The following is a 16,097-nucleotide window of genomic DNA, read 5'->3' on the forward strand; positions in this document are numbered from 1 at the left end:
TTACTCCATAGTCTAAGGATATAGATTTACATCCACCTTCACTTTTTTCCATTCTAGCCTTTCATGCATTATGTATTACCTTTTTAACATAAATATCTAACCTGCGGGAGAGAGAAAAAAAGCTTTTCTAATCACCCTTCAAGGGGCCTTTCTGTTGCCCTTCAAAAAGGCACTTTGCACAAAACTACCCTAATTATAGCTACTAAAGGGGAAATGGGCTGTAAAGATCCATACTTTGAGCTGCTCTAACTAATGTGACTAATGTTGTGCCACACGAATGGAGTCATATTCTTTGTATTGCATCATGCAGAGGTGATGGGCTTATAACCAGACTATGTTTGGCCTTCACAATGTCATCTGGCCTCTTTGAGTCTGCATTTTTACATAATGTATGCCTACAGACTGATCTACCTTAAAGTACAATATTAAACAAGAAAATTTCACAGCACAAATCAGTCGCCTATAGGGTTGCCATGAGAATGTCTATTACTGTCTCACACACTCCTTTGTAAGGCGACCTCAAGTAGTTTCTAGACACAGTAGGCAGTAATTAAGCGCCGATGACTCTAGGGTGACCCCTCTTGGGAGGTAGGTAGTACTGCCACAGATACTGAGAACTCTCCAAGGTGCTGAAAAGATTGACTCCACGAGCAAATGATGGATTCAGAGTCTAACCGAGTCAGTGAAAAACACATAAAGCAAATAAAAAATGTAATATCTGTGGATGATGCATCACCTCCACTGTGGATCCTAAATAAGTGATTCCTGCAAGAGAGGAGTTCAGACTTCATTTGAACAGATTGCTCTCATAAGATTTTAAATAGAATTGGAATTAATTATTTAGAGAGCTCCATAATAGCAAAAGACACAGCTAAGACATATTACAGCTATATTATGAGACTGGAGAGAGATGTGGGAATAAGACACAAAGATTGAATATCAATAATAAAAACAGGTAGGCCTATTTAACCTTAGAGTCAAGTGACTTGGAATGTTGATATAAATGTATGTACATATATTGAGAATATTATACAACAACTAGTTTCTGTCTTTGCATCTGATTAGTCTAGCGCTAGCGGCACTAGAACTTTCACTGTCTTTTGCTTGTCTGTGTTTGTGCATTCCAGACAAGTGTTGTTAATAGCTAAAACGAAAACTATTAAAACTATTAAAAATTGAAATTGAAATAAAGTAAAATAAATATTAGAAATAAATGGGTTTAAGCTGAATTATCCAACTAAAATGACTAAAAGTAAAACGGATATAAAATTAAATTTGTATATATATATATATATATTAGGGCTGTCAAAAGATTAATCGCATCCAAAATAAAAGTTTGTTTTTAATAATATATGTGTGTGTACTGTGTATAATTAAATTTGTATATATAAATACACACACATGCATGTATATATTTAAGAAAAATGTGTTATTTATATATATAAAAAATATATATTTATATATAATATAAACTATATAAATATATATATACAGTATATGCAAATATTTCTTAAATATATACATGCATGTGTGTGTATTTATATATACAAAATAATTATACACAGTACACACACATATATTATGTAAACACAAACATTTATTTTGGATGCGATTAATCGCAATTCATCTTTTGACAGCCCTAATATATATATATAAAAAACTAAGAGAAATGAAAAAAGCACATAACAAAAATACTAAAACTTAAAATAAATTAAAATGTAAACTGTAAATGTAAAAATAAAAGCTGATTTAATATATTAATAAATAGCTTACTATAATAGTAGGCTATATACAGTAAATAGTACTAAAATAACAGATGGTGTTCTCGAATTTTTAGTGACTCTGCAGGTTACATAGTAACGCCAGAAGGTGCCAGCAAGCGACTGTCTTTATGAGTGAATCATTGACTCATTCAAAAACACATTTTTCAAAAGATTTGTTCATTCGTTCGCGCATTCAGAATAGAAACATTCCTACTGGGTGTTGTTTCGCGTTTCTTCTGCTGTGGCTTTGATTGGATCAATTTATATTGATGTCGCAAGAAGGGACAAAATATCTGGCAATACTGTGTCTTCTATAAGTTACTCAATATCAACTTTCTGTTTATTGCTGAGTATATTATGTAGGCCTACATAACCATCAACATTACATATTTAGAAAGTGTAGTTGAGTTCGAGTTGGGATTATTGGTAGTCTGAACATAGGCATATACTATGAGTGATTCAGAAACCATGTATTTTCAGTGAAGTCGAGTACTTATATCCACATTTAGCCCATGGACCTTATTCACAGCAACGCCATCTTTGATTTTTAACGGGGATGAGATCAATGCTGTGAGGTCTGAAGAGACATACATCTCTTCAGTGGGCTGTACTGTTATTTCATGTTTTTAGATTGTTCTGCTGAAGAAAAACACTGCAAAATATCTTTCAGAGAAAGTAGACAAAAAACCCCAGACAATATGAGCGGTGGAAATTTATAAGTGATAGGAGCTTTGCTTCTAAAGCCGATGCCATTGAAAATAGGCCTTCGGTAAGTTTATCCCTCACACCCTCGCTTTCATACTAGGCCTACATGTCATGGCGCTGCTCTGAAAAAGGTCTATTGTCTCCAATTTTGTGAGGTCATACATCTATCATACATATATCATACATATATACATATATGTCATACATATATCTGTAGGTCATGGTGTAATCGCCATGGCTCACCATTGGTGTAGAACTTCTCACTCTAAAGCTTTGAACGTTGAACAAGTGACCATACGATGTTGTTGCTTCTGTTGATGTATTAATATCCTGCTGGTGGAGTAATTAAAGATCGCAATCCGAAACCGAGGATATCACTGCAAAACTTAAGCGAAACTGTGTACATCATACATAATACACTGGCAGGTAACCTGCTTCAGGGATTCTTCCCGTATAGAGAACTCTCTTTCCTCTCATGTCTGCTCTGTGCGGGATGTTTAGACTTGCAGATGCGCTGATAAAAGAGTGAAGAAGCTTTCACCTAGAGCAAATTTACTCAACAGAATGCATCCCCTGAAATGCAACAAGCCAAACGATTGGAATGAATGAGCGCAAATGTTTTTTCCAATCTATCAGCTGTGCAGGTAAATTAGGTTTCAGGAAGACTGGGGAAATAATATGGCATTTTAAACCAGCTCATTTTTTTTTTCAAGCAACTAAAACGATTATCAGAAATTCCCGCAGGCTTTGGCGAAATTGACATTTAACTAAGCAAAAATTGGGAATGAAATGAGCGGAAGAATGCGTTGTGGGTTAGAATTTTAAATGGATTTCTGAAAGTTTTCTTTCTCAATTGTGATGAAGCCTTTTTTTTTTAAAGACTGACTTTTACAAGCATTTATAATACCTCCTACTAAATGATTTCATTGTCTTGACCTGTCATATTTACATAACGCAGATCTTAATCTATTCATAATTAAGTGTTCTGCATTTTTTATAGCTCAGTATCTAAAGTCACATTATTTTCTATCACGATTTGTGTAGTATTTTAAATGTTTTAATACTTTGCCTACAGGAAGGTGTTATTTACTGTTTTTTGATATCTTTCATTGAACCAATGTAGCGCTCCCAGGTGGAAATGAGAAGACCTTCAGTTCATGGCTGAACACTCATTAAAAGCTTTTCCATTCAACCTGGGCACATGGGAAGTCCACATTACACACAGCTGACAAACCTCACTTCACCTGAGGGGAAATCTTAGGTAGGCCATGAGTCAGAATGAGAGTACAGAAAACTTGAGAATACACTCCGCATGTAAAGTGGTAGTTTTTAAGGACCATATGTTTACTAAATCATAACCTCTTGATATTGTTAATGCATAGGAGGACACAGAAAGGTCATTTTCAAGGACAACCATGAAAAAAACTGCATTTCAAATCAGTGTGACTTTTCAAACCGTAACATAATCATAAGAAATTCTGTTAAATTCCAAGTGTGAACGAACAGCGTGAAAGTTTTACAACTTTGATTTCCAGCATTTGATGTACACTACGCTGTTAAGTATATTGATTAACACCATATACAGGTGGTAAAATGCAAGGCTTTAAAAAATTAATGTCCATCAAAATTGGCTTTTTAAGTATGGCTAATAAACATACAGTTAATAGACAGAGCACAGTTACCCACAAAGACAATACACCATCAGGGTAATACAGAACACTAAAATAATGTAATAAATACTAATTAAACATAAAATATAACATAACATAAAACACTATAAAAAAGTGAAGGACAACACACACACAAACGCACACACGCACACACACACACAGTATATACTGTATATATATATAATATTTTGACTTTTACTGCAGTATTTTTGACAATATACATTATATTTGACAAGGTAACTTACAGTTAACCAAATCAATTGTTTAATAAAATGACATAAAATAAATTGCATCTCAAGGACTTATAAAACACTTATGCACACTTGTGTGTGTGTGTGTGTGTGTGTGTGTGTGTGTGTGTGTGTGTGTGTGTGTGTGTGTGTGTGTTTGCCGTTGTTGTCTACTGAAAGTGTTTAATATTGTATGATGATTTACAACCATGTTTTAGATACTTTTTACCATAGCCAATGAAATGCACAAACATGATGATATAAGTCATCAAGAAAAATTCCCAGCACTGTTGTTTTTGTTATTGTTAGTCATTTTTAATGTGCCTGGGAGGCACAGGACAACAGCTACCCACCTTGGGAGAAGTCTTGTCATTGGATTAAGATAATGATCATATCAATAATAAATGAGAAGGGTGTTTTGATAAAATCATGCTGGGTGTTTACACTGTGCTGCCTCACACAAAATACAATATTGAAAACTCATTTTAAATCGAACAAATTTAAGCCAGTTTCTAATATCACATTTAAAGCATCAAAATATCAAATTCACCAGGATAGTATTCAAACAGGGCTTGAATAAATGCCTTATCATAGGTCAAGATTAATTGCTCGAGGAGTGACGTAGCAGCCTGATCCTTGGGGTTTAACTCGCGCAACGCGCAGACACACAGACCGCGTTACCTCGTGCGCTCGGACCGCGTCTCGCGCTGCTGGGAGTTCACTAGCGAGACTTCAGTTCTCCGTCGCTCAAGGACAGATCAAGCGAGAGAGTTGTGTTTTTTTTTTAGATTAACAGAGGAAGAATTAGGTCATCGCATTCTGTTCGAAGTGTTGGGCTCATCATGAAGATGTGCGTGATAACAGCGATGTTTTTCCTGGTGCTTTCCGGGCAGTGCGGCATCCTGGCTGGGAAAGGTAAGGCAGATCGGACAACTTGGAATGTCAGCGCATAAAAAGAAACGCCTGGAGCAGTCTGTCAGATCAGTGTCTTAGATCATATGTGATCAATTACTATCAGTTTGTAGAATTCACAGCGTCAACGACAGACTGAGAGTGTTTTACATTAGGTTGGCAACGCAGTATGTCCTTAGGTAGTACAAGTTTGTCTTTCTTCTCCCCGTTTCTTAATGATGAACCTTCATTTATGGCACGAGATCATCATGTTTTCATTACTATAGGAAGATTTCTTACCACAATACAGACTGGGACTCATATATTTACGTTTTCTCAGCATGATCGATGTTACAGCTATTTTCCTTCATCAATATTTCATTGACCTTTAAGGCACATTTCTACAGATCTTATCTGTTCTGTTCAATGACTGCATAGTGCTTAAGACTTAAAGAGCATAAAACATAAGCTTTTGCATTGCTCCCATGGAAAAACAAAAACTGTTAATGTGTTTTGGGAGCACAAACATTGAGATAAGACATCTAATTGTGTCTCTGGGGCAGTGCTGAATATGGAGCAGCTCAGTTATTTGTTAGTGTACAAGTGCTTTAGATGATATGTGATAAATTACAGTTAGATTGGCTCATGTGGACTGACAATGAAAGGCTGAGAGTGTCGTTTCAGGTTGGCAATGAATCTTTCCTTTTCGAGTATACGTTATTCCATCAAGAGTTGATAACTTGTTTTTCTATTTCCTGTTTTCTTTTCTTTTTACATCAGCATGAGTTTAAAATGCACGATGACCCTTCTTGTAGGACACCTAAATAAATAAAAAAATCAAGCGTCTGTTGAGCAAGGTGGTGTGCAAGGTGATGTGTGTTGCATCCATTTAAGTAGTGGTAATGAAATACATCTGGATGTTAGAATAATTTATACAACTAGATTTTCTTAATGTGCCTCTGTAAGGTGACGTGAATCAATGACACATCCCCATGTTTTTATGATATTTTGGTGTTGTGATATGGAAGGTGTCCCAAGTAGAGATTTTGTTAGGGAATATTGCTATTTGGTTGCTAAAATGTAAACTGACTGGTTTGTATGAAGCATGTCTATGAAGTTGCTTGGGTGATTCTCTGGTTTCTGATTCTATGGACATATAAACCCTCTGCCCTTATGTCTAAGGGAATTTTTCTGGCCGTTTTGTCACCAGCCAGGCATACATCGTACATCCAATCCTTGATAAAAGTCATAGATCACCTCTCCTCAATAAGCTATCATTCATGTTCGTTGCACAAACAGTAGCACAATGAGTTATGCGCTTAGGTTTTGGGTGAAAGAATAATACGTTTGACGAATAATAATAATAAAAGTGATGCTTTGCTGACGCACTAACCAATAATAGAACCTGCAAATTTTCCCAGCATGAGCCTTAATATAGCTATTTCCTATCATCAATATTTCATTGACTTTTATAGCACATTTCTAGTAATCTATCTGCGTGATCAGTTTAATTTACTGCACTTGTAGTAGCTGCATTTCTTCTTAATCTTCTCCATAAGGTTCAATGAGGCGTTCAATAGCTGCATAGTCCTTAAGACTTCAAGAGTGTAAAGAGTGGATTTTTTTTATTTTTTTGTCGCTCCCATGGAAAAAGGTGCTAATGTGTTTGTAGGAACACAAACATTGAGATAAGAGATCTAATTGTGTCTCTGGGGCAGTGATGAATATGGAACACCTCAATTATTCGTCAGCGCACAAGTGGAATGTCTGTCAGTAGGCCTACCTGCATGCCCTGATTTACTTTCCTTAGAAGTAACTCCTTGCTTGCAGATTGAGCTCTTTCAGTGAAACAGATTGGCAAATCAGGGAATCGGAACCTTGAATATTTGCATATCAATTTTCTGGATTCTAGCACTCCATAAAATTTTGAATGCAATGAATACGAGTTGAAAATTAATCTCCTTTATGCATGAAAAACTGCACAAGGTGAGCATGCCATTAGAAGAGAAGGAATAAAATAGAAATATGAGGCAGAATCGCAAATATAAGCCAATCGTTAAATCCAAGCCATTCACATTATGACTCATTGCACTTTCATAGGTTTGATATGACAGTTGAAAACCTTCCAAACCTTCTGATATGTCTGGCAGGTTGCCTTCAAAACTCTGCCTCACCAAAAAAAAAAAGGAGGATTTCATCAAAATTACATCAGAGTGCTATTGTAATACTAAGTTCACTAGCAGCCTGTCTTATCTCTGAGTGCAAAAAAAGTTTACTGAATTTGAATCAGTACAGTTGAATTAATTGAATGTCTTGTTTTGTGAATCTTATTCTGCACACAAGGTTGTTTTGCCTTTACTTTTCTGATTGTGCATTCAGAGTATACATTTTGTCATTATGCGTGTTTAAGAACCAAAGCAATGACCTTGGCGTAACATGCAGAGCTTGACCGCCTTATTTAACAACCGGCTCATGTGTTATTGTGTCTGAGAATTGGAGAATATTTCTAAAACACTGAGTCTTACAGAGAGAATCTGAGATTGGCTTCAGCACACTGGAGAACACAAGAAAGGGATAAAACAGAAAAGCAGTGACAAATAAGGGTAGGACTGTAAAAGCAGGCTGAGATTTATGCTGGCCTTTTCAGAGAAAGCACAGCGTTCTCCCAGAGCTAAATAAATTGGGTTGCTGATCTGGAATAGATGCATAACTTAGGATTTCGTGCTGCGACCTAAGTACATCAAACGTGTGGGAAAGGAAAGGCATTCTCCTTTCATTTTTGCCTCGCTGCCGTTGTTCGGGAAGTATTGAAAACACTCCGCTAAGTGGACCACAGCTGTTAGATCTGTCTTCGTCTTTTGTTTCCAGAGATCTAGCTTTCTTTTTTCTTTTTTCGTCACGATGTGGCTTCTCAAGGAGCATGCCAATCTTCAAGCCAGAATGCCATGCAAATGCTCAACTTAATTTAAACTTTAATTACCCAGCATGTATCATTAGCGTCGATGTGATGAGCGGCAGGGAGGGATGAGGGAAAATGAAAGGGAGGGAACGGCAGGAAAGAGCATTTGATGGGAAGATGGGCCCTGTTAGTGGCGTTCTCTCGCCAGCTGGTCAGATGGCACCAGTCTGTCCCAGGGGTCAGCTCTGGCCAATCTGCACAGGAATAACACTGGATGTTCTTCCTACACCACACACACACACACACACACACACACACACACACACACCACACACACACACCACACACACACACCACACACACACACCACACACACACACCACACACACACACCACACACACACACACACACACACACACACACACACTTCCAAATCATGAAGATCAAAGCAAGTGTGCACACTATAAGGCAGGAGTTCTCAACTCTGGTCCTTAAGGTCCAAATTCCTGCAGAGTTTTGCTCAAACCTTGATCAAACTCACCAGCTTGTAACTGTCTAGTATTTTCAGCTTTTTGACTTGTGCGAAAAAGAGTTAATGCGAATAATGGCAGACGGAAATGCATTTGCCGAATAAATTCTGATGTAGCGAACATTAAACCCATGTGACTAATCATCTGTTTCTGCTGCTAGGTTACCAATACCACTGTCATTCGATGATGTCATCTTGATGGAAACACACCTAATGTGCTTTTTTTTTTTTTTTTTTTTTTGCGAACTTTGAAAAGATTTGCTTCACGTTTTGATGGAAACCCAGCTACTGGATAGTTTGTTTAGGCAGGAAAGAACCCCAGATATAAAGGGATAGTTCACCCAAAAATGTAAGAATTTTTTTCATTTTTTTTTCATTTACTCACCCTCATGTCATGTACGATTGTCTTTCTTCTGTGGGACACAAGATTTTCAGAAAAATGTCTCAGTTTTTTGTCCATATTTAGGATAAAAACAGTCTTCAATATCTTTTGTGATTCACAGGAGACAGAAATTCAAACAGGTTTGGAACGGCAGAGCAGGTGATTACAGTATTGTGAACTAGCACTTTAACTTATACAAGCAAAGTCATAGTTGCACAAGCACACTCCCACCCACAAATAGAGTGTATTTTCTCTCCTCGCTGCGGCTGATTGCCTGGTGCTGGTGTTGGAGCGCTGGGACCCTGCTCGTATTTGCTGACCGTCTCTGAGAAGTGGGCTAGTCCCTGAGATTCAGTCTCAATTAAATTGCTCTAGCTCCAGAGAGAGAGGGATTCTGGGACGTTGTCCTCCAGCTTTCCTTCTAATTGCCTGCACTGGGTGCTGGTGAGCTAACAACTTGCTATTGGGTGAACAGGGAGCTCCTGGTGATTGGGTACAAGCGTGTATATGCGTTTGCATGGGCGTATGTTACTGAGCGATGGATCATGACCGTTTCCCTGTATGATGCATGTCTTTCCTTAGAAGTGAATGCGAATGAATGGATGTAATCACGGTGTTTACAATGGCGTGCTTCAAGATGGATTACTTCCAGTAGACCGCGAGATAGAACCCGCCTCTCTGTGTGAGAGATTGAATGTATTGTAGTCAGTGTTCGGATCTTGTCCTCCATTATATTGAACATTCTCAGCCAGAGTTTTGAAAACCCAGAGAGTTCTCTGAAACATCTATGCCATGTTATTATTAAACAAGACTTATTGTCTAGGCCTTGCAGCACTGTCACTCACTGACCTCGGGTTTTGTGCTGCACTGAACGCGCTGTGCTGAAAAGAAGCTAACCGCATGGAAGCAGCAAACATAACTCATTCCTGTCCTCCTTTAAATACACCTTACCATAGCACCTTTTTAAGGGCAACATCTCCCCAGTATATGTTGCTGCTCTGACCTTTTGCCGTTGTAGGGAAGTGCTATACTCCATGTTTCATTAAAGTGGACTCTAAACCTTATCTCAGTCAGCTTGCCATTTGTACAACCTGGAGTAAAAGTATTGTCTGATGACCTGCAATGATTGGATCAAGCCTCAAGCTGCTGGCAGCTTCCTCTGCATCTTGGAAAAAAAACGGCATACATCTCATCTTTCCGGCTCGATCTGTGGAAATACCCTCTCTGACCTTCCATGGTGACAGGACGGCAGAATGAGAGAGCAAATCAGTGGTTTTAATAGAACTCTGAGCTGGGTACAGGGCACTGCCAAGACTCCACTTCGAAGGTCTAGAATAGACCATGCTTAGATTAGCCTTGGAGAATCTGGCCTGGAGGACTGGAGTTGAAGAGCCCTGATCTGTTAGTTTTGTTATTATTTTTCTAGGTGGTAGTCTATGGCAAGCCTATTAACCGTACATGGGGAAAATGATAATTGGGGTTGGTCCCTTGACCAACTTTGGGGTCTTCAGAACAAATCCAGTAGCACCACTACCAATTTAATTGGTGTTTAATTGGTTTAAAAATGTTCTAGTGTTTATAAATTTGAAACCTTTTTGTCTAGAAACAAAGTGATTTTTTTTCCTTCTGATTATTGGCTGCCATTTTGGAACATGCTGTAATTATTATTATTTTTTCTTTTTCACTGCCACACTACTTTTGTCCAATTCTCACTGAAAATTGGCTCAGATGATTGTTGGACTAGGCTGCACAAAAATGACTGAACAGATTTTTGATTTTTTGCTACCATTACAGAGAAACACCCTACCAAATTAAATGTAACTTTTAGCATGCTAACCAGTACTTTTCTCCTTGACATTCTCAGTTGGAAGTCAGTGGTGTAGCATGGAGATTTGGTCTTCCATAGGGATGGTCAAGCCCCACAAAACAACTTCTAAACCATTTTCTTTTTCATTTTCAATTTGATGTATGCAACGTGTTCCTTCTGTAATTCCTTGTCTGAACCATTACACAATGCCTTTATAATATGAACATGTGCGCTCATATGGCCGCCTTTTTGAATTGCTGCTGAACCTGCAACAATTTTGAGAGGTTTCCATGAAATTGTGGGGAAAAAAAAGTATTTCCTCAGAAGTTATGTCACTGTTCGCATGGTTAGGCTGCAGTGGAGGATATGACTGAATATGATGCTTTCACAAATAGTGCATTTTCTATTTTTTTTCCAGCTGTCAGTGACTCGAAGAAAAACAGCCATTTCTACCCTGCAAACTAATCCTTGCTTTACTCTCAGGCATTTGATCTACTGTTCTACAGACGTTCGTCTGGCTAGGATCGGACACTGTGCCGATCTGATACCAGCAGAGCCTATTTTTAATTGAGCGGTTGGAGGATATTCTTGTAACACGCTGAGGGATTGCAAGACGCAGGTGCTGCCCTTGTGTTGTTTGGATGCTTCGAGAAGGCTTGGAGTTTTATTTTCAACTCATAAATGAGTTAGGAGGATGTTAATGTTCTGCGGGTGCAGGAGACACCCGGGCTGTCAAACTGCAGGTGTTTGTTTTAGATAGGAGCAGCTGCGGTACCGCCCACTCCATCCTCCCAGGTGGAAAAGCGCAGCGTCGGGGCGTGTGGCTCCTGATCTTTTCTCTCGCTTGCACAAAAACACACGTGGTGACTGTTGGGACTCTAACAGAGATAATGTGAATTCACTTTGCTGGGTAGTTTTAATTACAGCCAGGATCTGCAAACATCAGCGTTAAATATTAATGCAGGTGCGACGTCTCTCTGTGTTTCAGTGGATCGTTGTGAGTGAGTTGTTGGCTCTCGGAGAGGGAGAAAGAGAGAGTGCGCTGGCACAAAGAGAGATGAAAAAGAAACAGCCATGAGTGTTTTCATATATGTGGCGCCTGTCATATGACTGTGCTGACTGAAGCTGAAATCAATAGTGCATGCCATGGTCCTCTCGCCACCGCTGCAGGAATGAAAATGCTATGTCGTGCAACAAACGCACAAGCAGAGATCAAATGGTTTTGGTGTGTATTTGTAGGTTGTATATGATATGTCTCTCTCCTCAGTGCTTGATTTCCTGTGGAGTCGGAGGCTGTCCGCGAGCAGTCCCACATCAGTGGCAAGCGGTGCCGCCCTGCGAGAACGGAGGAAGTGGAAGCTTGTCCTCATGAAAGCAGTTATTAATTTTCACGGTGCGTCCTGGAGTCAAAAGCATTATCTTTCCTTCTCGCCTGCAGTGATACACTTGATTCACTTTAAGTATGTCCGTTAAAATATGGTCTCCTCCGTTGGATTGAAGGAAAAAAAAGAGGAAAATATAGGGATGGAGAAGATAAAAGGAAAAATTGGGGAAGGTTCTTTCAGTCACCTAAACTCGTTCCCTCTCACCATCATGCTCTTTGTTCTTTTTTTGTGTGTGTGTGTGTTTTGATCTTGTGTGTTTACTGTGTGGCAGTTTTTGTAGGAGGGTTAAATAAGAAGGTTTTTAGAAAGATCTCAGCCAGGGTTCAAAATAAACAAGCATCAAGTGCCAAATGCAAGTAAAATTGACTTGTAAAAGTCTTATTTGAGAAGTAAATAAGGTATTTTTTTTAGTTGAATCATGTTTTTAGTAATTGGATAGCTTTTGATTTAAATAGCAATGTGGGAATGCTTTACTCAATATGAGTGAATCAGAGACTGTCTCTACTTTCTGCTAAAAATGTGTTCTAATCAGTTTTACCTGGTTGTAACTCTAGAATTACATTATGAGGATTCAAATTGATAATTTTCGAAGTGGGCTGACGTTTTTGTGAGACGTGGGATTTCACCGATGACAAGACAGAGAGACTGGCTATATGATGCTGTGAGTGATAAATGACTTGTGCTGTTTGATGCACACAGGCAAGGGAGAAATGGCTACAATGAACGATTCCTTTGTCATTGCGATAAAAATATATTGGCTTCACAGTCTTTCCTGCACTGCTTTTTATACGTTGCTGAATCACCAGCGCTAGACAGAAAAAAATAAAGTTTTGAATGCGATGACAGCATGAATGCAGTTTGCTGCAAAATAACGGCAGGGAAGCACGTCTCACAGGTTGCATGTTAAAAGGATCATTATGTGACCAGTGTAGGCCGATTTACAAACTAATAACTCTTATGAACTGATTGTTTTAATAAATCATTCCAAAAGACACTCAAGCTCATGTGTTAATGTTTGAATCAGTCTGACAAATCCTGTGTTGTATTTGCAGCATCCACCTTTTACTAGCCATGATTATTACAATAAAGGAAAACCATTGATGTCCATTGCACGAAGACAGTCAGCATTGCAACCAATCATGAATGCCATTGGTCATGGAAATACTCAAGTACATCTGTATATGTTTTGCCTGTACCTCAACTATGCACAAAAGAAGAAGGGAGCTGTTACTTATATTTCTTAAAAGCATTACCTTACAGACCCTTTATGTCCACCTTTTACTGTATATTTAAATATTTTTTTTGAAGGGTTGTAGGAAATGCTCTCTATATAAATATATAATGAAATGCTATACAAAATTCAACATTTTGAACCTAATCTCAGAGTAGCTACTCTTTTCTAAACCACTCAAACACATTCTCAGTGTCCTTATTGAGCACAGAAAGAAAGAAAAAGATATAAAGCATCGGAGTGAAGCCCAGGACTTGGCTGAAGGGTCGTAAGTCACTCATAATGACATCCCAACTGAAGCCAATGATCTGAAATATGGAGAGGAGCTATATGAATCCTCTGGACCCCTCACAGATGTCAGGCTAGAGTTATTGCTGACCTTACCGGGGGTGTTTTCACACCATGTCGGAGCGATATGCTGACCATTTATTTAGACTTATTACCAAATTGCACAAAAGGGACAGGTAGACATAAATTTTAATGTTGGGACATTAAAAAAATGTAATGAGCAACACTATTCTATTTACGACTCAACAACCCATGAGCGAATAACTTTGTAGTGTGAGATGCTCTTGTAAACAAATAAGACCAAATAAATAATATATTTTTTTAACAATATAGTGGAGAGAAAATAATGGGGAGAAGATGAGATGAGAAAATTCATAACCCAGATCTGAATTTGAGTGGTCGACTGATATATCACCAAGGCCGATCGGCCAATAAATGGCATTTTTAATTACTGGCATTGGCCGATAAGTGTCAGGCTATGTTTACACGGAAACGATCTGAAGAGAAAACGCAAAAGTGGCGTTGCGTTATCACTTTTTTATTCTGCGTTTAGACGAGTGTTTTAGGGGGGAAATCTGCGTGCATATGGTGACGCAAAAGTGTGTGAAATTCGATGTAGTATGCACTCCAGGCAGCTAGGTGGCAATGGACCAGTGATCGGTGCCTTCACTGTCTAGCATACTTTTGCGTTTTTACCCTTTAGACGGGAACGCGACGGTGGAGCGTTTATAAGATTTCCACCCTGGAGGGTGGTTTCACTTTTTTGCGTTTTTAAGCCCCAAAAAAGCCGTCGCTGTCTAAACGAAAGGCACATCTGATAAAATATTTTTACGTTTTCACCCGCGAGCGTTCTCGTGTAAACGGGGCCTCAGAATCAGGGCTTTTATTTTGACAGCACCTGAGCACATACACACTGAGAGAAAATGCGAACCCCATTGATTCATTTTAGTTATTTACAATTTAGTAAATATTATGTAAAATAAATATAAATTTAACTGCAACATGTTATTTACTATCTTTAAATATTGTGATCTCATATTGCCATTACAATTGGTCAATTAAAAAAAAAACATATAGGTTGATCACTAATTTAACTCCTGTTATCTAATTGGGAACCAAAGCTCAAGGTGATCTATATTGTCTGAACCCCCCCCCCCCCCCCCCCCCCCCCCCCCCCCCCCATCTATCTCTGGACCCTCTGGATCCAAACATGCACTACCTTAGCTATGGCCTTTTAAAGAGCTTTGATAGGTGCCTGACTCGCTCTTTGCTCCTTCTCGCTCTCACTTTGTCTGTGTAAAAGCCAGAGTGATCCCAGCTTTTGTGCTGACCGAACTTAAAGCCAGCTGCTCCTCTTGGAGGCGTTGAAGAGGGTTTTCAGGGCTGCTAGACGTGAAGGTTGTCGGTGCTGACACAGAGCCTCTCTAACTCTCCTGTCTTTCTCCAGTCTGAGTCATTATCTCTCCAAAACCCCCTTTTCCTCCGCCTCCTCTCTACCCTCTCAGCGAGAGTGCAGCGCGCTAGACTCGCGGGGAAAAGGAGCACAGGCCTAATTGGATTTGGGAGCAATCTGTCGCCTCACCTTTCTCTTTCAGATCACACAGACAATCGCAGGTGCCCTTTATTTCCTCGCTGCTGTCCACGGGAGGGACCACGATGTTTTCATGTCGACTGGCTCATATTCATTTTTTTTTTGGGGGGGGGTTGACATTTACACTAAAAAAGAGCTGTGTAGGACAACCTTGCAAAAAGATGTGATTTACTAGCATTTAATTTTTTTAAATGATTTTGGCTTGGTAATCTGACTGATTCCAGCTCAGTCTTGCTGTTTTGGTAAATATACACGGGCTGCTTTGTACCTGCAGGGATCTGCAGTGACTCTCGGCAGCACCGCACTGAGAGAAGAGAAGTATGAAAACAACACGTGTGTGTGTGTGTGTGTTGTGTACCTGCACACACTCCCCCTGAGTGCTCATTACTCATGTTTGGAGCTGAATTGTCCCTGTCTGAACACCTGTGCCAGTGTGCTCGAGGCTCCCAGATGAATGCAAGTGAGGCAGTCTCTCCTCTCCTCTCCTCTCCTCTCCTCTCCTCTCCTCTCCTCTCCTCTCCTCTCCTCTCCTCTCCTCTCCTCTCCTCTCCTCTCCTCTCCTCTCCATCACTCACTCACTCACTCACTCACTCACTCACTCACTCACTCACTCACTCACTCACTCACTCACTCACTCACTCACTCACTCACTCACTCACTCACTCACTCACTCACTCACTCACTCACTCACTCACTCACTCACTCACTCACTCCTGGTATTAAGA

The 16,097-nt window shown here is 39.3% G+C and overlaps 1 protein-coding gene across 1 annotated transcript in view; it reads left to right on the forward strand.

Annotated features, from left to right (window-relative positions):
• Positions 1–5,030: 5,030 nt before the first annotated feature.
• clstn2a (calsyntenin 2a) overlaps positions 5,031–16,097 on the forward strand; it is a 233,936-nt gene continuing 222,869 nt past the window's right edge. The window contains exon 1 of the mRNA XM_079875823.1: positions 5,031–5,283. Within this exon, the coding sequence (XP_079731949.1) occupies positions 5,211–5,283 (73 nt within the window). The 5' untranslated portion in view covers positions 5,031–5,210. The remainder of the gene's footprint in view (positions 5,284–16,097) is intronic.

Source organism: Squalius cephalus (assembly GCF_949319135.1).
Source record: "Squalius cephalus genome assembly, chromosome: 7".
NCBI lineage: Eukaryota > Metazoa > Chordata > Actinopteri > Cypriniformes > Leuciscidae > Squalius > Squalius cephalus.